At 40.7% G+C, this 23,830-nt stretch overlaps 2 protein-coding genes across 2 annotated transcripts in view; one reads left to right on the top strand and one right to left on the bottom strand.

Moving 5' to 3' along the window:
- The first annotated feature begins 1,975 nt into the window (after positions 1–1,975).
- On the top strand, positions 1,976–5,538 carry exosc5 (exosome component 5). The gene is made up of 6 exons (XM_086216402.1): positions 1,976–2,130; positions 3,189–3,302; positions 3,592–3,713; positions 3,803–3,943; positions 4,951–5,040; positions 5,204–5,538. Exons 1-6 carry the CDS (start codon positions 2,031–2,033, stop codon positions 5,297–5,299), a joined length of 663 nt encoding a protein of 220 aa, XP_086072528.1. The 5' UTR covers positions 1,976–2,030; the 3' UTR covers positions 5,300–5,538.
- tmem91 (transmembrane protein 91) overlaps positions 5,432–23,830 on the bottom strand; it is a 20,075-nt gene continuing 1,676 nt past the window's right edge. The window contains exons 2-4 of the mRNA XM_086216401.1: positions 13,644–15,287; positions 10,250–10,396; positions 5,432–9,040 (exon numbers count right to left, since the gene is read on the bottom strand). Coding sequence (XP_086072527.1) covers positions 8,885–9,040; positions 10,250–10,396; positions 13,644–14,078 — 738 coding nt within the window. The 5' untranslated portion in view covers positions 14,079–15,287 and the 3' untranslated portion in view covers positions 5,432–8,884. The remainder of the gene's footprint in view (positions 9,041–10,249; positions 10,397–13,643; positions 15,288–23,830) is intronic.

The following is a 23,830-nucleotide window of genomic DNA, read 5'->3' as shown; positions in this document are numbered from 1 at the left end:
TTGAAAATGTTTGTCATATCTATATCATATTTGCTGAATCTTGCTTTATTATCACTAATATTATAGCCATTACTCAAATAATGAGCCATCTTATGAGTGATCTACCAAGGTTTCATGAATAGAAGATAGTTATTAGAGACGTATGAGGAACATGAATAAAACCGTGGAATGTGTTGCCTTTTTAAAATCAGGCCCTGCACTGTGGCTGCGATTTTTAATTGCAATATGCTAGCATGGAAACCAAGGGAATTTATGTATTTCCGGTTCATGCCGTAGTCACAATCGAAACTGACGCTATAAAACCAACAAAGGTCATCATTTGCTTGATTAACTGTAATGATTGTTTTCATTATGATGAGGATTCGCTTTCAGAATGAGGTCTGACAGAGGAAAGACAAAAAAGTATGAAAGCTAGCTTTAGCACACTTCCGCTGCTTTTTCAAACTAAATTACTCAGAAATGAGATAATGGAAAAGCTGCTACAAACGTTTATAAAATCGTTCTCTCGTGACTACAACGAAATAGTACATTTCATCATGACTCCTTGTGTTTTTGATATTGTCGCCTTCTTAAAATAATCGCCCAACTCTGGTTTTTTTTTTCAAGTTTTTTGGAAAACACAAAAACTAGAGACAAAACGTAAGGGGTTCATTTCAGCAAAAAAAAAAAAAGACGGAATTATTTTTTAAAGATTTTTTGTATCAAAGAATATTGTGAAAGTATACAAGTGATCAGACGGGAGGTCAGAAAGTCATACAAAGATGAAATGTTACATATTTCAATTTACAGGAATATAGAAGGTGAGAAAAATAAAATTAAAAAAAGATTAAACATTTTTAAAAAAGAGGCAGCATTATCTAATTAACAGGTTATTGCAATAGTTGAGGAAGGAGTTTTTCTTACGTATGGTTCAGAGAGATGACAAGAGATACCAAAATTGTAAGACGTATGCACTGAATAATGGTTGAGTCTTGAGGCATTTGGGTTTGTGTATGAAATATTTGGATGTGAGGATGAAAAAAAAATTGGTAACAAATTCAAGGGGTTTACATTTCTGAGTGAAATAGCAAATAATGTCTCTTTTGGTGACAGGTTAAGAGTCCCCAAGAGAAGGAGCAAGATGATCAGAAATCTTTTTCAATAAGGCAAACAAATAAAATATATAAAATAGATTAGTCTTCAGCAAAGTACAAACGCTTCTTTTTTAATTATATGCGTGTATTCAGATAGTAGCAAGTTTCACGGATATATTTTATGTAATATTTCAAAAGGGGTTTTTCTTATCTTGTTTGACAAACGGAATCTATAAGGTAGGAGCCATGTTCTTTTCCAGTCAATTTCAATCATCAAATTGTTCAAGAAAAAATTCCCTCCGCATTTCTTACAAAAGTAGAGACCTTGCAAATAAGTTTATTATTACATTTTTTGTCTGTAAAGAGACAGCCATTAATGGCGAGAGTTGGGTTAATAAGAGGTATAGGTAGAGTTACATTTCATTAATTGCAAGATACCACTGGTTAAAGTTTTACATACCATATTAAATTCACTGGCACGCACAGGAAATTTGTAACAAGATAGGAAGTTTCCGTATGACAATAGGCTACCTTGTTCTTCAGATAGATTGTCAAGACAGGATATGCCAGGATGAACTGAAGAGGGATTTGTTCTATACAGTGACAACTTGATTATTCCTCAACAGTTCCCTGCGTGGGGAAAAGTTGAGGACGTTTACCAGTTTTCAAGATAAAAATTTAGACAATTTAAAGGGGAACTTTGACAGAGAGCAGTAACATTTAAGAAGATATTGTGTGTTACAAGGAATGAAATACGATAAGGAGTTTTCACCATTGAGTAGACATCTTTTTAACCAGTTAATTTTGAAAGCATGATTAGTATCAATAAAACCAATTACCTCAGGGCCACCTTCGGATCTACTATTAGAGATACGTCATCAGCGAGGGCTTCAAGCGGCAAAATAGCTTACGTCATTAGGCTGCGACATATTTATTTTTCCCCCCCGTGGAAGCAACATGATGAAGGATTCCTCCTCTGTTCATGTCTCCCTCAGAGAGTTTGGTTGTGAGCAGAGTTTACTGTCTCGACCTGACGGTTCAGCGTCGTTCATTCAAGGTAATAAAGCTTCAGAAACATGACCGAAGGCTTCGGCAAAGCAGCTAGCAAGCTGTTAGCTTAGCCTTGATGAAGGCAGAACTGCGATACAAACGCAGCGAACTTTCAAACAGCTGAAGCTCTGCTTGTTGGAAGTGTGTAAACAAAGTTTAACCTCGATAAGCAAGACATTAATTCAAACACACTACCTTCGAATAGACTCTAAAATAAGGATTGATTTAAATGTGTAGTGCCGCGGGGATTTTATGCTCCTGTGGTACAATTTTCAATTGTCATGTTGAAGGGTTTTTGGATGAAAGCTCTCCGTTCCAGCACAGTTAACATGACACACACCATTCTATAAAAGATATGAGCATCACATTTTACTTCATCAGGTGTGTCTTTAGTGTTTTGCCTTACATGTACAAATTAATTGTGTTTGTATCCGAAATGATAAATGAGTGAGGAGAAACACTAATGGAAAGAAGAGATGTACAATTTACTCGTTTGTTAACCTAATAATTTAACTGCACTTTGTAAAAAAAAAAAAAAACAACTCGTTAGTTTCTGTCTAGAAAGCCTTCAGAAGGGACACCTACTTATGTAACCAACTGTACCGCATTCTGCTCCAAAGTTTTCTGAATCTGAATCTGAACTTTCAATTTTAAGCACAGTGAAGGGGTTATGTTATGTGTCCAAATCTTTCTTTTCATTGTGAGGATGTGGTTGTCTTTTTGTTTTTACGATTTTTTGTGACTTCATTGGTACCATACAGCGCTTTATTCAGGTTGCATTTCCATTTCCATTTCATAAAATCATAAGTTTTCCGTCTGATTTTTGTTTATCATGAAAGAAAGTAATCAAAGAATATTTAAATTTATTTAAAACAACTCACCTTTTCAGGTTCTTAAGCATTGACATCAATCTCAATAACGATTCGTAGCAATGATCCCAAACTTGTGTCTGTTTTATCATCTGTATTCTGTTGTTTTTCCACATGTGCTTTGGGCAAAATATAATCTCTCAATCTGGATTAATAAAATGTTGATAATTTTGCCATTTTGTATTCCTCTGTGAAGGAGACACAAGTGTAATGGCTGGCGTTTACGGACCAGCTGAGGTCAAAGTCAGCAAAGAGATCTACGACCGCGCGACGCTTGAGGTGTTGATACAGCCCAAAGTTGGACTGCCTAGTAAGCAAATATTGAATCATGAAGTAGCTTTGTTTGATTGTTGTTGTTTTTTGGCAGTTTAATGAAGTGGAACTTTTAAAAAAATGTATGTTTATTTAATTGTTACAAATTAGTTTTATCTAGGTGTACCTTACTTAACTAGCACGTGTACCTGAAAAATAAATAAATGTTTAAATGTAAAATGTATTAGACCCACGTGTTGGAATGGCTGTAATACCATGGAGTGACACAAGATGGAATCAGTGAGTTGGTTCTGAATTAAGAATTTATCCCAACATTCATTTTCCAGGTGTGAGGGAGCGATTGCAGGAGCAGTGTGTCAGAGAAACCTGCGAGGCGTCTCTTCTCTTGTCACTTCACCCTCGCTCGTCCCTAACTCTCATTCTACAGGAGTTGCATAATGACGGTTCAGTATCCTTCAGTTAAACTCTGCTGGTTTCTACCATGAAGGTTCTTGTTTGTGGGTCCGGGTGAGTCTGCTTCCCTAACTTGTTCTCCAGCTCTTGTCCTGTTTTGTAAATGCCGCATGTATGGCCCTCATGGACGCAGGCCTGCCTATGAGTCGGCTCTTCTGTGGCGTGACCTGTGCCATCCACAGAGACGGTCAAATCATCACAGACCCCACTGCAGCTCAAGAAGCGGTAAATCTGAGGCTCTTGTGATGTTTGCCACTTGTTGTTGTGTACGTTTTCTTGAATAACTTGCCAGCTTCAGGGAAAAAAAGGCTTTTGCCATCTTCCCCAGTTTCAGATAAGAAGATATATATATATTTATATAATCTGCTCTTCCTGCTTGCATTTGTGTGCTGGGACTCGCAGAGGACAGCTAATCACTCGATAGCTTAGCACAGTGAATGGTAGTGGGTGAGAGGTGTTAGCATACCTCTGTCAAGAGTCTTCAGGTTCAGGATTTTGCATTTAGTCTTTGAGTCATCATCAAACGGTTGGTTTTGTTTGACAAAGTTACAATGGGACTTTTTAGGTTCTGGATCAAACCATGGCACCTAGTCAGGAAAGTAGTTCCGGTTACGTGCATGATTCTAAAATTGGAAAGCCTCATCAGTACAAATTGTAAAAAAAAACTTTGTGAGCGTTATTCACAACCTTAGTTATCATGAAGCAGGAAAGAGAAGTGTCATTGTTGAGTTTTGACAGAGCTATGCCAACACGTCCCATCCACAACCATTCATTGTGCTAAGCTAACTAGCGATCAGATGGTCTCTGCTGGTCCTTACTTCACACACAGAAGAGAATCTTTCTGGGAGGATGGTAAATAAGCATGCAAAAAGTTGATATGTATGCTGGCAGAAATAGGTGTATTTTTGTGATTTTAAACTGTTTTATTGATTTTGAATGACTTTTGAATGTTTTAATTCACGTATTCGTTTTTAAACTGTTTTTAACTTTCAATTCTCTCTTTACCTCTGTAAAGCACTATGAATTGCCCTGTGTATGAATGGTGCTATACAAATAAATTTGCCTTGCCTTGCCTTTTCTAGTACACATCTTTTCTCGAAATTTTAAGTAATCTTGATCCATTAGATTTTAAATTATCACAATTTTCATAAGGAAGAGTTCAAAAAAATAATCGTGAATCTGGTGTAGATTTGAAAAATATCTAACTTGCCCCCTGTTTTCGCACTCATCAGGAAAGTCGAGCTTTGATGACCTTCGCTATTGACAGTAAAGATCACAAAGTACTGATGTCATCCACCAAAGGATCATTTTCAGTTCATGAGGTCTGTACATCAACATGATTAAAGTCACCATAGCTGTTTAATTTAAGTTTGTTCTTTATTGTACTGGCGGTGACACACGTCCGATCTGACGATGACACGTTTTTCTCCATTCCGCAAAAGAGACGTTTCACTCACAGGTCTTTGTGTTTGTGCTCCTCTCCAGCTGCAGCAGAGTATAGCAGTCAGTCAGAGAGCTTCAGAGAAGATCTTCCAGTTCTACAGGGACTCTGTCAGACGCCGATACTCCAAGAGCATCTGACACAGCTGTACCCCCCCCCCCAAGATCTGACAACATTTACTGATGTTTTAATAAAATATTTAGCAACCACTTTGGACTACCTTTACTTCACATCAGTCATAGCTCCTCCACCAGATTGGATGAGCTGCCAGGCTACAAAATGAAAAGAAGAGTGTCAAACAAGTGCATTTATTGGGATTCACTGATTTTTCTGTCCATTTATTATTTACATGTAGTACAAGAACATGAACAGAGAAAGAACATATTCCTCTTTTGTACTAATAAATCTAAATTTCTGCAATGACATTTATTGACTCATTTAGCTGTTCACTCCAGTGCGTCCAGTCATTGTCTACACAAGTGATAGATAGCGAGAAAAATCCCATAAAAGTGAGCGGTCGAGTCGTTAAATGCTTCGTCTAGTTGTGGTAAAGTCAGCTATAACTACAGAGGGTCTTTTTTTAAAAATTATTGACGTGGAGACGAGGATTTAGGATTGTCAGAACTGTGCGACACTGTGAACATCAACAGTGGAAGCAGTTTAGACGCAAAAATACCACAGGTGTTCCCAAATATACTTAAGGTTGGGTACCACTCATTTTTGGGACTGATCCTGCTCCCCAACTGTGTTTTATTTTTATTTTTTTTTTTGGTACTTTATTTTCTATATAATAAAATTACAGTTTCAGTTGTAAAGAAGTCTAAATTTCCAAGTGTGCTGCTGTTCAAGTACAGTACGCTCGTCCAGATTTGATGTTTTTCAAGGTGCAAATATGTGAATTGATCTCTGTCTCTCTTTGGGAAATACATTTATTGTCCATCCTACCCTCAATCAGACAATAAGATCACCTGGCTTTGCTGCATTACGGAGCTGAGACCCTCAGATGGCGGCTAACCACCAGTTAGCTTAGCACAGTGAGTGATAGAACAGCTTTGGTATGCATTATTACTATAAACAGTTCTTTGAAATGAATTAAAATTAAAGAACATTGCAATTATAGAATCAAATACATTGCTGCATTCTCGACTGAGTGTAGTACCTTTAAAGTACCATTTGTCCAACAATCAAAATGTTTGTTGATGACTACAAGAGCGACAGCTAATAATAACAGTAGCTGATTTTATAAGAGAGGATAATTACGTCTGAATCCTTAAACTATTTGTTGACATTTGACAGAGGTATTTTAACACTTACCATCCACTACCGTTCATTATGTTAAGCTAAGCAGCAATCAAAAGGTCTGAGGTCGTCTAAGCTCCCTATAACACACACACACACACACACACACACACACACACACAGGTGAGAAGGTTATCTATCTTCCTGTCTGTCCCTGGGGAGGATAGACAATAACCATAGAAAGTTAGCATAATTGTAGCATTGAATTGTATGTGATGCTACATAATCTGCTAAACTTGAAAGCCACTTTCACAAAAGACAATGCCATGTGAGTCAGTTTGGGTCCTATTTGGTGTTCCCTTGTTCAATAATGTCGTGTGATTAGTGAGGTTATTATTATTATTAAAAGATGAGAAAGTCCACATGAGGGGTCAGATTGGAGCAGTGGTGCAATGAACACCAGACTCATTTCAAGTTGGTAACACTGCGTTTCACAATATTAACTAAATCGATCATGTTTTTCTCCTCTTAACAATCAGTACTGGCGCACAATGTGGTCATTTCACATATTTCTATGAGACAGCGATCATATTTTGTGTTTACTAGTTGCTGTCTCATCTGTTTCCTAGTGTGCTGTTAATATTTGACCTCGTTTTCTGATTATCAAGTGGAGCTTACTTTACAGCCTTGAGATATACTTTGATTAGGTGTTTCCTCAGGTTCGGCATAACTCCATCTTTCCATTTTTGTGTTAAAAATATAACACCTTTGTTTCCATCAAACACAGAAAACTGTAACCCTGTTTGAAGCCATGTTGGGCTCACCAGCACCCCCTGGGTTAGGGGAACGTGTCGCAGGGTCTTAGAAGGCGTTTAGACTCTAAAACAGATGAGTTCTCAAGTACCGAAATTTGGCACCAATGGATTTAATGTGAATAAGTCAGTACCCAACCCTTCACACTCCACCTACGAATAATCAGCTCAATCTTGATTCATCTCTGGGTTTGAGGAAAACAAACTATCTAATTTATCTGTAATCCAACTGAGACTCTATAAAAACTAAACATCTAAATAGAAAACTTTGACCTTCCAGTCATTGTCTTAAAATAGTCACCAGGAATTCCCTTGTTCACTGTTAATGGCACATTTAAGCTCAAACCAATATGGCTGGAGGTTTTTTTTGTATCTATTTATCAAAGCTATTCTTGTAATTATTGAGGACAAACTTAAGGAAGTGTTCGAAGCTCGGACCAGGTTGGCACACGGCTAACATGTCATGCAGGTTCCTGTTGTCACTGAAAAACAAAAATGAGAATTTACTGACTCATGCATCATGTGGCGGAGCACTAGATGTGTTGTCAGCCTACATCATTTTTTTGCCACTTTGCTTGTTTCTTTATAAGAAGACACTTTCAAGTAAGTTCCTGAAAGGTTTCAATCCTGCTATTTTTTCTCTGGGAGGAGAAAATAGCAGGATCTATATTTGGAGAGCGTGGCGTTGCAATCCGGTGGGTTCTATTAATGGAAGAGCTCATAAAAGGATCATCCTCAGAGTTTCTTCCATATTTTTTGGCACTTTTCTTTGCAGGCCAACCTCCTTCCTTCAACGCTTAGCACCGCATGTAGAAGCAGTTCCTTGAGGTCTTCTAGAACCAGAGTTTCCTATTACAACCTTGAATTTAGGATGTTGTGTCTCATATACATACATGTGTTTTTAATTGATTTCATCGACTTTTGTTTTTAAACATAAATTTCCAATTTCTGCATTTCTGCAAGTAAATGGTGAGTGAGGCTGAATGCATGTCCTTAAAATCCCTTGATTAATGGCAGATTCAGTGTCTCCCTCCAGGGTCGTCTCCTCCATCCATGGGCGTAACAATCCATTCTAAAGTCATTGGGAGAGAATGGCTTCCAGGCTCTCATATGTTTTTAAAAATAAGAGCTCTAGAATGCCACCAGCTTTCATCCTGCAAGCGACATGGCTGCTTCCTCGAGCGAGCTCCATCAGGATTTAGCCACGTCCTTGCTGTGACCTCATAAATCTGCAGACTCCATCACAGCTCGCTGTCCTCAGCGTCCCCACTAGACGAGGCCACATATTCAGTCTCTCATCTATTGTTTTGGTGACTATCTACAAGATCTGCATTTACTGTCACAGGTTCTTTTAGTAATGCTTACCATGTGATGCCGACACGATTAATGGATGACAGGTGACAAAATGAATCACACGAACAGATCAAATCTCCTACAAAGACTGAAAAAAAAACTTCTTTTGCAATGATTTTTCTTCTGAGCTGAGAATAATGTCCTAATCCAATTAGAGGTGATTATGATCTCCTGCTTCTCCAGTTCGGCGTAGATTAAACACAGACGGGGTCGACGGACAAAGACTATGATTAATTCACATTTACAGGTGATACGTTGGTGTGTGTCGTTGCTGAAAAGAAGTCCAGTGTTGGTGTGTTTATCCATGTGACATAGATGCTTTTATGGTGGTTTCCCAGACAGGTAGGAGATCAGCGCAGCGATGGCACAGATGTATGTTATGATTCCAAACACAATGGAGAGAACGGACAGCCACAGGGCCTGGCGAGACGCTGCATTGGCCCCTTGGAAATCCCCCTGAGCCGATGCCTTGTTGGTCTGAGAAACAGAGGAGAGGGAGATAAAGATGAGATGAAGAAAGAGGAGTGAAGAGTTTTCGATGTCCTCCTCATCCTCCTCTCCCCTCCTTTGCTCCTTCCGGTGACACACAATGACCATAATATGTTCCATCTTGGAATCAAACCCAATGTTCACGCCTCATTCATCATGCTTCCCTCTTTCCTTCTTTCCTCTCTTTAGTCCTTGTCTTTGACTGTGACCTCTGTTTCAGGGTGCACTCAACAATATTGGAAATTTATCATCTGGGGGCTTCTTGTTATGACTCTAATTAAACCTTAACGAAGGCCATCGACTGATCGGAAGGCATCTGCAGCTTGCTGCCAGTTAGCTTTGCAAAAGCATTAATGGGATTTTTTTTTTCTTGCGCTGTTGGAAGGATGCCTCGATAAACTAGAGGCCCCCGGCGACTGGAGATAGTGGTGTGGTGTGGAGGTTCCCCACACTGCCACAAGTGACGTCGTCCCCCTTTTTGTCTTTGTCCTTCTCCATATTTCGAAAATCTTAGAGTGGATTAATGATCTCGGCAAACTCCTTCACAAGATTTAATACCATGTTCACATGTGCAGTATTTGTTCTTCTGTGGAACACAAATATTACATTCCAATAAATACTTCCAAAGATACTGACTTTTTTTTACGTGTGTGTTTGTGTTTTTGGTAGAATTCTTTCCTGTGGATTTTTGTGGAGACTCTGCAGGATTGGAGTGAGATGCTGGTATATTGATTTTTGTGGTGGCTTGTAACAAAAAAAAAAAATCAATATTTATAATATATTTATACGTGTTTTCTCTTTTTAAAAAAAATAAATTTAGTCTTCTGGCTTCTTTACTATCACAACAGTAAACAGATCGGGCTCTCTAAAGACTAAACACATTGGTCTCTTTTTTTGGACATGTCTGCACCCTGATACCAAATTAGTAGAATGCATAAAACCAAAAGGTTCATCCTTGTACATTCCTCTTCTGAATTGTTCAGCGCTGTGCTTGTAGTATAATCCTATGAATCTAGATGTAATCCTCTCTGTCTGTACACAGAAGAACTCCATAAAGTCCACATTTGTGCAGCACTGAAGACAGGGAATCTGTTAGTCTGCACACACCACAGAGGCTAAGAATTCACCTGCAGCTGTGAACTACAGTGCCAGGTTGCATTTTGTCAGCGCATAATGTGTGTGTGTGTGTGTGTGTACCTTTTGTGAAAGGTAGAAGGCAGCAATGCCCAGAGGCCAGAAGCAGCAGAGCATGGAGAAAAAGGCCAGACCCAAGTAGTCCTGAGGGATCATCAGAGGGAAGTTGCTCTCACTGTCCGTATCGCTAAAGTCATCAATGGACGAGTCCTGAGGTGCACAAAGATGAAACATCAACACTGAAATGTTTTAACCTCCGACATTTCTGCCTAGATAATAGAAATGATGCTGAGTGAATGAAAATGGTGCAACTTGAAAATTAGGATCCCAGTTTTATCGGTTCTGCTATGATACACATAAACGGGCTTTGGGAATCAGCTGATGCTGAGTACCGTCTGATCCCGTTATTTAACTGATAAGCTTTATTTCTCCCTGTGTGGCGGAAACTTGGATCATTTTTATGCCTCCGTGCTGCTGAGAACTGTGGGTCGGAGGCATTATGTACACGTTGTCTGTCCTTTCGTCCCATCCCAGATATCGCATGACCTTGAGGGGATTTGTTCAAATTTGCCATAAACATCCACTGTATGTCAAAGATGAACTTAAAAGATTATGGAGGTCAAAGGTCGGGGTCACTGTGACGGTCAGACATTGTGAACGCATACAAGCACTGTACTTCTAGTTTCATGTCTGAGGCAACATCAAGTGTGGGTTTAACAACAAAATGAAATACATAAAGACATTTGGGATGTACTGATCTGATATAAGATGTTGCAAAAAGCTGCATCAGGAAGAGAAATCTGAGATGTCTTTGGAGCTGGTTTACTTTTTTTTTTTTTACACTAATTGAAACTTTTGATTAAATATTTACATTTTGTTCTCATTTGATGTAGATGCATTGATTATACTGAAATAACATTTTTTAAAAGTGGTAGTTTTTGTATTCATTCCTATAAATTAGTCCTGATGTTGCCTTACACATTGAAGAACGATCCCAGTTTCTTTCACATAGATAAAGAAACTTAGTCAGTTTACCCAGTATTAACCAATACCCAAAGCCTAGAGTTTTGGTTTGGTTTTTCAAAAATGCAACGTTGTACAATCCATACTTTGTTCATAATGATAAGCTGAAACAAAACGATGAATGGCTTTTACGTGTTTGCAGAAGCGCCGCCCCAAAAACCTGATGATGGTTGGACCGATTGAAATGTTCAGTCGAAATAATATTTCAGCTGTAGGTGAATGTCATTATTATTTATTTCAGCAACTCCCGCACATAGGTGATGAATAAAAGTATATAATTTAGCTGAATCAAACTCTCAGGCCCAAAGTTTACACATTTATTCAAGGGAGTATACAAAATGTTGGGTGTTGCGCTTAAAAAATAATAATAAAACACAATATGCACTAAATCTATGCCACTCAGCATTAAACGCAAGCTTTTATGTTCATGTCCTCCACAACAACTGGAAAAGTTTGCTAAAGCCTGTAAGATAATGTGACTGAATGAGGTTAGTCTGGATGTGCACTAGCTCTGATGACCGCCGGCGATTCATGACTCACGCGTCTTTTTGAAACAGCTGCTTATTCAATCTGACTTCCTGTCTCGCTCTGACCCCGCCACATTACTCCCATTGTCTTATTTTAATGTGTGCAATAATAACAGAGTTTTCAATTGATGCGTTTGTAACATTTGAGCAGGCTTTTCTTCCCTTTTAATAGTCAAAAGACGATCAGACGGGCGGTGGCCTGCATAGATCACCGCGAGCTATTTTAAAGAGTAGCTCACAAGGTTATTTTGAGGTTTCAGATGAGTGGGACGTCGCACATGCCTGTTCGTGCTTTGAAAAATACTCTGATGTAAATTCGTCCCGTCTGGATTTATTCTAAAATATTGGGAGTGGCCTGCCTGGTTTATTGATTTAAAGCAGGTTCAGCGGAGGGGAGACGTGTGAAATTTTCATGAGGCAATTAGAGAATTTTGTGGCCTGTTCGACTCGTCTCTGTATTTGTGAAGTGAAACTAAGATGAAGGAGACGCCGTGTTGGGCCCGTTTAAGGTCACTGCAAGGTTTTATTCCCACAGGCTTTTACATCACTGTACTACTTCAAGAATTCAGAATGAGCTTGAAAAAAAACAACACAACAAAACACATTATTTCTTGTGTTCTCCGTTAGTCATTGTGAAGCCAAACCTTGACATTAACCAGTAAACTTTGCAGGCAGCCAATTGTCCTTGATTCTAATTTTGTCTGATGTACATAATCAAAGTACTAAATGGCCTTCAGGCCTTTGTACACAGTGGGTGATAGATTGGACTTTTCATTACCATGAGAACCTCCAGCAGCTACTTCTTTGCGACAGCTGTTGACCTATTGTTTAGCTCTTCAAAGATCACATGACCACTCTACAACTCTTTTTAAAAAATCGCTGCAGGGTGGGCTTTGCTCGGGAGGCTATGAAATAGAACTGGCGTCCTTCATCGCCACTGTAGTGTCATTACCTGCACTGCTGCAGGAGAAGAGCTTTATGTAATCTGGCTTTTTGACAGTAAGCATTCAGCTGCCGCCGCTTCTGAAATACTCATACGTCTATTTTTAAGTTCTTTGTCTCCCAGATTCTGTCCTAGGAGTATCGGAGTATCTTTTAATGCAATTCTGCTCTCAGCAACAAAGAGGATGTTAGAATATATAAAATTAGAACAAAGTCATAATGCTATCAGTCACATTTATGTTTCAATGTGTTTTGTCTCTTTTTGCGGCAGTTGAAATTTCTTTTAACATAATTTTGTGCGGCAGAAGGGACAGCACACACCGTGGGGGTAGCTGCTTGCTAGAGTAAGAGTCTGGACAGAGAAGACTTTTATCTCTCTGGATGCAAACCGTTAGCTCCTGCATCAACTGCATTGTGTTCTGTGTTGGCCAACCACCAATAAAACCTTTCTTTCTGTTTTATGGCGGTTGGCAAAAATAAAACAGGCTACTTCTCTTACAATATGCTAGAGATTTTTCTATGAACACCAGTTCTGTACTTTGTTTTTAATTGTTTCAGTTGTCAAATTCTGTTAAACTCACACTGCAAAACAGTAAATAAATACATAATCCCTGCTTTTTTCCCACATTTAACATGATTTTTTTCCCCAAAGTTTTGCGTCATGAGAAAGTCAATTTATTATTGAAAAGTTTCATCAAAACTACAGGCTACTTAAAAGTGTTTCTCCTTTTTCACATTATGTTTAATTTTTTGGAAATGGAACTGTTGTTTGACATGTATTAGTTCCAACTTAAACACAATCCTGTGTCAGTTGCCATTGATTACATTTTTAATTAAAATGTCTACTACTTTTATAAATTATTTAAGTACTTTTTTAAACTTTAAGTGTAGATTCTTATTGTCTTATAACATTCAAATAAGGTGTGATTGAAACCTTCTCAGCACCGTGCTAAAGGGATTCTTACGTCAGAGTCAGGAAGTAGGTCATCTTCATCATCCATGCTGTAGGACACACTGTGGAAGTCTTGCGCCTCAGCCAGGAGCTTCCTCTCCAGGGTGGAGCCTGGCCGGATGTCCACAAACGTGGTCTCCAGATAGTCTTTGCTGAGCAGGGAGTCTGTGTGGCCCCAGATCGGGGCTGGTGGATAGAAGGACTCCAGCGTGCGAGGTAAGGAGCAAGGATCCAGAAGCTGCTGCTGCTGGAGCTCAGGGGGGTGTCCACAATAGCTCCTCCACCCTAAAGGAGGGTAAGCCCTGTCCTCCTCACACTTCACCAAGATCCCCTTGAGGAGGCCACCAGGAGCTTGCCCCGGTCCGGTTGCCACCCCTGACCTTGAGGCTCGGCTTTTGTGTGGGCTTTCTTCCAGAAGAGGGTGCTCCAGTTCATCATGATTCTCCATCCGTCTCTTTTAATGCCAACCACACAAGAGGCCACCACATCAACAACCAAATGTAATCTACAAGTGAGTCCCTGAAGAGATGTGTTTATGCAAAGGCAGACGCTTTGCTGGCTTTAGTGTTTCAGTGATAATCCATCTGTAATCCAATTCTGTAATTCTTTAATTTTTCTCTTAGTGAAGGCTTAGTCAAGCGGCCAACAACAGTTCACCGCTACAGTGAAATATCCTGAATGTGCCAGTGATAACTGCTTCCTGTAGGGTTTGGGACGTTGTGCTTGAGGACTCGAGATCCTCTTTGCCTCATGTGTCACAAGCTATTTGTACTGATCTCGATGGCTCAGGGTTTGGCCCAGGTCTTCCATTTCACATGATTGACTGTGTCAGTGTTCATGAATATGCTAACGTCATCTACGCTCGCTCTCTCTCATACAATATGGAAATGTCAATTCTGGTGATGGAGGACCTTGATTAGCCCCAGACAGGCTAATGAAAACACAGTGCAATGGGATTTCAGTATGATTAGCCCTCAGGTACTCATGGAAAATGTCTCTTGCAATAAAATAGGAAATCTTACTTGGAGCACAGTGTCATGTATTAGTGTGAAAGCTTTGCACATCAGTCGTTGCTGACAAGGATCAACACAGTTCTGGGTAGAAATAGGCAAAGAGAATAATAATAAAAAAAAAAATGCTTTCAAGCTGTCAGGATGTGCAGGTTTTTTTTTTTTTTTTTCTTTTGCTGGAGTCAGAATAAAGCGCACTGACTCTGCTGTTAAAAACAGGCCAAAGGCTGTAACGTTTCAGATGACTGGACTGATGCACAGTGGGGTGTTTTGAAGCTTGAATATGCACAACCTCCAGCAGCAGTCAAACTACTGCCGCAATGAACGGATTGGGGCCATATTTGAGGGCAGTTAATCTGTAAAAGCAATGAGGCTCCAGAAATAGAATCCTATGGTGCACGTCCACGGGTCAGCGGGCCTGTCAACATGCTTGTTCCACTGTTGTTGCTGTAGGAAGCGATAATGAAGAAATCAAAGTCCTCTGGTGTTGATTTATGGTGGTGGGTCTGCTGCTTGCCACGGCAACCCCTTCGGGACATGTATTTTTAATGCACCCCGTCCACCTTCAGAGGGGTTTAAGTCAGGACAAACAAGGAGTTGGGTTGCTCTTTATCCGGGCCTGTGACGAGGATGAGGAGGACGCTGGTCTGTAAGAGAAGATCAAGGTAACACAAAATGTTTAAACAATACAGATTAACAGGTGTACCGCTGTTCACATGATCACGTAACATCATTTTGTCTTATTACCGTAGTCTTTGTTAACACTAGCATGCTCTGCTCCTGATTAACGTTAAAAGGGATCCAAATCCTAAAATCTCATTCACTGTAAAGCGGCCCTTTACAGTGAATGAATGCAAACCCAAATATACACCAATTAGATGTTGGGTTTGTGAATTTTACTGTTAATCTCAAATTTGCAGAAGCTTCCAACAACAGGTATGTAGTTTATGAAGTGCATTTCTGGGTACTTACGAAATTATTTACAAAGCAAGTGTTACTTTTTGTATAATCAAAGTCAGGCTCAATTTCAGTCTCAACAACATTACAATCTTATGAAGATATTACTTCAAATATGACTCAACCCCCCCCCCCCCCCAAAAAAAAAAACAAAAACAAAAAAAACTCCAACCCCAAATGTTCTGCAGTGTAACAGCTACCTGGCACAAAAACTTTGTGAGAGGAAGGTCTGTCTCTGGCTGTTAGAAAAGTGCCACCTCAGCATCACATCTCTAATGGCTACATAGTTCATGTCAGACGGGGACACCAGACACCAGCACTCTGACAGCCTGCTGCAAAAATGAGTGGGAAGCAGGAATGTTAGCACCTTTCGATGTCCGGTTCCCTCGTCTCAAAGTCAGTTTTATTTTCTCAATGTGTTTTTGGTTGAATGCCTGAAAGAAGGTCTATGTTTAACGAAAGCTAAATGTATTTGAATGTTTTGTTCAACAGCATAAAATATGCCATTAAATACAGCACTTACGCTACGTTGATGCTAACGTCAACATTAGCTTTGCTCTTCTAACAACTGCATTTATGTTTCAAAAATCATAAAAGTGTAAGTCTAGACAATGTTTGTTCCCCACTGAACTTCCATCCATCCATTTTCTACCACTTATCCTGATTAAGGGTCGCGGGGGGGCAGGAGCCTATCCCAGTAGCCTTTGGCGAGAGGCGGGGTTCACCCTGGACAGGTCACCAGTCCATCACAGGGCCAACACATAGAGACAGACAACCATTCTTATTCACAGTCACACCTACGGTCAATTTAGAGTATCAATCAGCCTCGTCCCCTCTTGATGTCTTTGGACTGAGGGAGGAAGCTGGAGTACCAGAGAGAACCCACACAGGAACAGGGAGAACATGCAGACTCCACACAGAAAGATCCTGTGCTCCAGCTGGGGCTCAAACCCAGAACCTTCTTGCTGTGAGGTGAAGGTGCTAACCACTGCACCACCGTGCTGCCGCCACTGAACGTATTTTCAACAATAATTAATGAGGAAATGTATATTCATGACATATTAACATAATACAGATTATAAATCCCATTCAGGACAATTCTGATTTGCAATTCCAGACTTAATATATAAAATTTGAAGGACTGAGTCACAAGACCGAAGACATTAAAGGTTGTCAACTTTGGATTTGTAAACTGAATTTGGGTGTGTTAGAGTTTATTCAAAGTAAACCAACCACATCTGAAAACCTAGCTCCACTCTCATCAACATGATGTATCAGGAACATCTTGAAGGAATTTTGCCATATTTGTAACAAATATCCACAAGGGTTGATTATAGTTCAGTAAAAAGTAAAAGGTCAAAAGGCCGCTCTGACCTCAGGAAACAAGTTACAAGCATTCACACACTGATGTAGACATGTTTTACACAAATGTCTTCCAGGATAAAATGATGAGGTGATGACATTATATTTCCAAAAGGTCAAATGTCAGCTTCAGCGTGATATAATCGGGATCTGCGAGGCCTTTGCTTGGCGGCGCAGTACAACCATGAGGTAGAAATTGTAGTTTTCTCTGTTTTGAACAACTGCAAAGTCATAAAAAGTGTTTAGTTCGCCTTTTCAAATGGGTAGCAATTTATGAACCGTGATCAAATCGCATCTGTATATTTAACAGAAAAGGACATCTCAAAGAAGTAACCGGAGATCTCTCCTTCTCTTCGGCTTTGACAGATCTACTCTTGGACGGAAATCTTTAGGCAAATGTCCAGAAACCTCAAGTGTGATGTTTTAAGGCTGTTAAAATTATTATTATTTGTTTTTAAACTTAGGTGGCTAGTGAAAGTTATGGGCAACTCGCTGTCACCATTTACCTGTCATGAAGTGTTGCAAATGAAATATTTACACTGTCCCGATATTCTGATATTTCTGCCAGAAGTCTTTAAGGCAAGTTTGTTACTCCCAGCACGACTCACTATCGCCTCTTCAGGGTCAAAATGCTATTACGAGACAAGCCAGACTGGAGCCAGCTTGTTCAGGCTGTAACAAATTATCCCTTGAACTTATATGTTGTACCAGACCTAAAGAGGGTAGGTGACCCTGCGCACAGTAAGCTGCTTAGAAAATGGATAGATGGTTGGACATGTGCATCTGATTACCCTGTAATATGGTGGTGGTAAGTCTTGACATTGTTGGTTTAGTTGAGGTCACTCATAGGATGATTCAACTTCACGTGTTCCTAACTTGTTGAGCAATTAGAGACTAAAATATCACCCTTAAAATTGTTTCTAACATTTCATTAGTTCATGGCCAAGACATAGTCTGTCTTCTTTTACTAAGTAATTTTATATATATATATACACATATTTTTTTAACAAGTTACATTTTGCCACACTTTATAGAGTCTGTCTTCAAATTAATTTTACCCTGTCTCCATTTCAACATAAATGTTCTTGTGGCTCGGGGAAGAACAGGCCTGGGCAGCAGCAGTACAACATCTCGCTTTGACAAGGCAAGGGGGAAGGACAGGAGAGCACTGCTCCAGGAAGAGGTGCGAGCAGCAGTGGAAGAAGAGCGAGCCAGCAGGATGGTTGGGATGCGGCAGCAGGGAGCCTGGATGCGTTGGGAGCAGGCAGCAGAGCGTAAAGTCACGTGGACTGAGCTGTGGAAAGCTGAGCCCCAGCGTATAAAGTTTCTGATCCAGGCCGTCTATGACGTACTGCCAAGCCCATCTAACCTGTTCTGTTGGGGGAAGGTGGACTCTCCAACTTGCGCTCTGTGCCAGAAGAGAGGGACCCTGGAGCACATCTTGAGCTGCTGCCCGAGAGGCCTGAGTGAGGGGCGCTATCGCTGGCGCCATGACCAGGTCTTGACGGCAATAGCGAACTCCATCTGCAGTGGAATTGCACACTGCAAGCGCCTCTGCCCAGTGAAGAAGACCATCGCCTTTATCAGAGCTGGGGAAGAACCAACAGGACCGGCCAAGACCTGTTCCTCTGGCCTGCTGGCAATGGCACAAGACTGGGAGCTGAGAGTTGATCTGGGGAAGCAATTAAAGTTCCCAGAGATCGTGGCCACAACATCGCTAAGGCCAGACGTGGTGCTGACCTCAGCAACCTCCAAGCAGGTCGTGCTCCTGGAACTCACGGTCCCTTGGGAAGACCGCATCGAGGAGGCCAACGAGCAAAAGAGGGCTAAGTACCAGGAGCTGGTGGAGGAGTGTCGGCGCAATGGGTGGCGAGCGAGATGTGTGCCCATTGAGGTGGGATGCAGAAGGTTTGCAGGCCAGTCCCTCTGCAGGGTTTACAACATGCTGGGCATCAGGGCCATCAGGGAGGCCACGGAGGCAGCAGAGGTTGCCTCACGTTGGCTGTGGATCAGGAGAGGAGATCCGTGGGTAGGGTAGCGCTACCTGGACACAAGTTGGGGGATTGATCATCCCCGGCTGGGTCGCCTGGGTGAGAGTGTATGATGTTGTGAGACCCGAAACACTCAATGAGCCCAGGAAACATCACTGATGATGTGTCCAGGTTGCATCACTAGTTGATGTATGTCACAAGCTGCCACACTTTATAGAGTCTGTCTTCAAATTAATTTTACCCTGTCTCCATTTCAACATAAATGTTCTTTTTCCCTCTCTGGCCTCTCCAGGCCTCGGTGAGATATAACGCGTTCCCCCAATTGAGTTAGTTTACATTTTCGCACAAGTTATATCTTGTGACCATGAATTAATTAAATTAAGGGGAGCAAGTTAGATCTGTATGGTGTATCTGCGTGGTCTAATAACATCTTTTCTCTCTATAGCTGAGAAGTAACCGGTTCCATCAATTAATTTATTTTATAATTTTGAACAGGTTTATCACAAGTTCTGTCTTGCGGCCTCAAATTAACAAATTTGAGAGAAAAACTATATGTTGTGGTTTCAAAATCCATGTTTTTTTTTCTCTGTGTGGCCACTCCAGGGCCCCCGTCTTTCCTTCCAGCGAGATTTGAGAGCGTAATTCCATCAAAGAACATAATATTTCATCAGTATGTATTCATTCTGCATGGCCGAGCGTTTCACACACTTGATATCAATTCAAGGGCTTGCTGTTGTACACTTCACTGCACAGCACAAAAAAATTTGAATAATCGGGTGTGTTTGGGCTGTTAGTGCTGAGGGCTGCACTCTTCTCTGCTTCACTGTGCAGACCCCCTCTACGCCCCCGCCTGCTCACCCGTTCCATGTATGGAGGGCTAATACCTCTCATACCCAACATGCTCATTGATCGTTCAGCCCTCTGACGTCAGCGATGGCTCGCAGCAAACTATCTCCCCCTCTCACACACACACACACACACAAACACACACACGGGGACCTATTGTTCATGCCGCCCTTGTGCTCACTCACACACTGATGTTTGTAGCCCTTCACCATCCTGCCCTCTCCCCACCGTCGCAGCGTCATTCCAGGAGAGATGCACTCAGCTTTATTACAGCCCCCCTCCCACAGCTACCTCTGCCCATCCACCATAAAAAGACTTCTGTCAGCTATATTACAACCCTCCCTCCCTTTCTGATTCTGCAACACTCATAAAATATCCAGTCAGGTACAAGGAAGGTTGCAAGGACGCTACAGCAAATCACCACCGACACTTTTACAAGAGCTTCTCCTCTCTCTCTCCCCGCCTCTCTCCTCTTTAGTGTGCTACTCTGTCACACACATCCACCCAGCTCCCACTTCTATCTCTTGCTGGCAAAGCCGCTGAACAAAACTTTTTTTATTGCTACTTGCTGCATGAAAGGAACGCTAAGATGTGCAACCAAGCTTTAAACTCACAAAAGCAGAGAACTGTTGCTGCTGACTTGTACGGATTTTTCAGCTGCAGTCTTAATAACACACATGCTCGTGTTGCCGCTGCACTGGAAGTAATTGCTGTAATATTTCAGTTGATAGGCATCACTGATATGCAGATACAAAGAAAAGAAATGGCGTGGTGGCCGTAGGAAATTGGAGCTGCAGGCTCTAATAAAAAGACATCTTGAGGAACATGGATGTCAGGCTGATAAGACTAGAGCGGGTTTTGAGAGATACGCCAAGGCAAAAACCTGGAAGTGGCAGTTAAATGGTCCTACTGATGTCATTTCTCAAATCTTTTCTTGATCGGTGTAGATGAGAACCAAGAAGAACAGAGAATGTAAGCAAAAACAGGCGGAGACTTAGAATGAATTGCACAGCTTGTGAAGCCCAGAGAAACATCATGTTCCTATGGAAACACATTCACCGTGGAGTGGAGTGCTCACTGCAGGATAAATGAAGCAGAGGCTAATTTGCCATTTCAGTACTGTTCCTCTGTTCGGCTTGATAAGGACTGGATGGGATAATTCCAGCGTGGCTGTGCCTTCTAGTAAGGATGTGTTACTGTCACATTGTACTGCACAGGATGGATAAATTCCAGAGAATTACTGTATAATAACAAATGAGCGCAGTCACGCTCGGCATCGGCTTGACTTGAATCCTCCTGCGCAGAGTGTGTGTATGACAGTGTGAGCTCATTAATCAGCCTGTGGTATGCCCCCGCGCGCGTCTGCACACACACACACACACACACACACACACACACACACACACACTTATCTTTCCAACAAAAACCTGCCTACCTATAATGTATGTCTCCACAACATTAGAAATAAGAAATACATACACATTCCCACAACTTTATTTCGCCTCCTCCTGCAAACACGGCCTTTTGCAGACTTGCGTCATCTTTTTCAGCTAATATGACAGCACGATTGCAGTCATACAAACACAACACACATGAAAATGCAACTGATTTTCATTCACTTCAGAGGATTTTACATTACATTTATGTCCTTGGATGAATATCTGGTACAAATACACTCCCACACACACAAGCATCTACACACTCCCATGCTCACACGCACAATTTTTCACCTCCTGCAAATATCTTCACACATGGTCCCAGACTTGCATCATCTCTTTCAGCTCACACACATTAAAAGCACACGTGTCATGCAGATATAATTGTGTTATCACCACTTCAGAGGACATATTTCATTTTACCCTTTCTTTAATCTTAACCTGCCTTACCTGAGAATAATGTTTCCCGACAACATCAGGAATTCTTCACACACACACACACACACACACACACACACACACACACACACACACACACACACACACACACACACTTTTATTTCACCTCCTGCAAATCTACAGAAGGCTCTTCTCAGACTCTTAGACTTGCATCATCTTTTCAGCTCACATACATGACGACACAAATGCACCCACATCATACACACACTCATATAAGTGTGTTTTCATCACTTCAGAGGACACTGTATTGACTTCCTTCGACTTGCTTTTATTTTAACCTTAACTCTGCCTTTCTAGTAACCTTAACAGAAAGACAAGTCTTCACCTTAAAATCTCATGATTTATGTTGAGGGCTTGCATTTTTGGTCCTCAAAATCAAGGTGAATCCCTGTCATGAGAAAACAGATTTGCTCTATGTCCCCACAACATTAGGAATACCTAGTTTAGACACACAGATACAGACTCACACACAAACACACACCTCTTCATCTCACCTCCTCCACATATCTACATACATACACGGTCCTTTCCAGACTTGCATCATCTCTCCCAGCTAACATACATGACTGCCCACACACACGCACACACTCACATACACACACACACGCCCTGCTTGCACAGCTGGTGCTTGTGTGCAGTGAGGTGAAGCATTGTGAAGTTACCCATCTGCAATATGTTTCAAATGGCATCTCCGCAGAGTGAGTTGTACACAGCATTCTCTTATGTGCATCTCAAAGCATCATGGGATATGTTCTAGCGGGACTGCCTCTTTCTCTCAATGCTGTGTAGCTACGCGTGTGCGCATGTGTCACTTGCTGCCTTCTACATCTGTTTCAACTCACTTTGTGTTGAGCTCCGGGGTTTATGGATGTACAAAACCTGTATGTGAATGTTTTTAGTGTAAAAATGTGTGAGATGCTGTGCTGTTACAACTTTACATCATTTGCAGTGGAGCGCTGCTTCACAGGTTTAACACTGCACTACATACACAGACAATTCATTGTTATTTTACAATGTTCCAATAAAATGATACAGACTCAGTTTTACAGCACCTGTTAGTGTTTCTGACTGGGATATAAATGGCATTTATACCACAAACTGTTAACTAACCTGATAATGAAAATAGCAACAAACAACTGAATATTCATGTGTTAAAATACTGACACAAAAATAAATTGCAATACGTCCTTTTGTAACTCAATATCAAAATGCATTATCAATACTCTAGCTCGAAATATGAATATTTTTAGTAAACAGCTGGCTTTATAAAGTCATTCCCTCATTTCTAGTTTGACAAGTTGATTAATGTGTGTGTGTGTGTGTGTGTTTTTGTTAAAGACACAGTAAACTAAAACTATGTGCTTTGCTTCATCTCGGTTGGGAAATTCTGTAAAAATAACAACCATGTATTGCAATAAAGACACAATCTCCCCTTTTTCTTCCTTTTAGGAGTATTTTCTTCCTCTCCATTATATTACACACATTACGTTATGTATTGATGATTTTTTTTTTTACACCATGTCTTTACTGCAGAACTTCGAAATCTTCATACGATTGTTTTTTGTTTTGTTTTTTTGTATTATTTTATTTTGTGAGAAAAGTGTTTTGGATGATTTTCTGATGTGTGATGGGAACTGCCAAACTGAAACTGGTATTTCAACATGGATCTGTTCTGTTGTCGTCGTGACCCGCGTGAGTGTGTATATTTTTTAATGTTGTGGCAGAATTCTTCACACACATCTTGGGAGCATTTATCTTCAATCGAGGATAAAACATTGACATTTTAGGGTGACTTTGGTTCAAATTATGGTGATTACCTCCACTAAGACTTTTCTTCTCCGTTGTGTGTGAAAAGTATGAAAAGTACATGGAGGTTGAGTTCAGATCCCCCCACTTATTGCTTATTATGACAACTGAGCAGGCTACATAAGCTGAAGTGTGTTTTATGTGTTCTCACTTTCATGAATGAAAGGGAACATATTCTCCTTGCTCGGTGAAAATCAGATTTTAAGAGACTGGCCTACGAGTGTCATTTGTGACATCACAAATGCAGTCATTTGTGTCCAGAAGTAACAACTGTGAAATGAAAATAAATAAATAAATACAATTTCATATTCATATATTCTGGATTTTTTAAAG

The sequence above is a fragment of the Aulostomus chinensis genome, chromosome 10, assembly GCF_037954235.1.
Source record: "Aulostomus chinensis isolate RoL2024-O1b breed Wild chromosome 10, RoL_Achi_v1.0, whole genome shotgun sequence".
NCBI lineage: Eukaryota > Metazoa > Chordata > Actinopteri > Syngnathiformes > Aulostomidae > Aulostomus > Aulostomus chinensis.
The sequence above is the reverse complement of the archived record's forward strand: the minus strand, read 5'-3'. Positions and strand labels throughout refer to the sequence as shown.

What these genes read in the sequence shown, in the direction of transcription:
- exosc5 (XM_086216402.1), top strand. Translation starts at nt 2,031, where the DNA reads ATGATGAAGGATTCCTCCTCTGTTCATGTCTCCCTCAGAGAGTTTGGT. An exon ending in TTCAGCGTCGTTCATTCAAG is followed by an intron (nt 2,131 to 3,188) that starts GTAATAAAGCTT and finishes TCCTCTGTGAAG; the next exon opens with GAGACACAAGTGTAATGGCT. An exon ending in GATCATTTTCAGTTCATGAG is followed by an intron (nt 5,041 to 5,203) that starts GTCTGTACATCA and finishes GCTCCTCTCCAG; the next exon opens with CTGCAGCAGAGTATAGCAGT.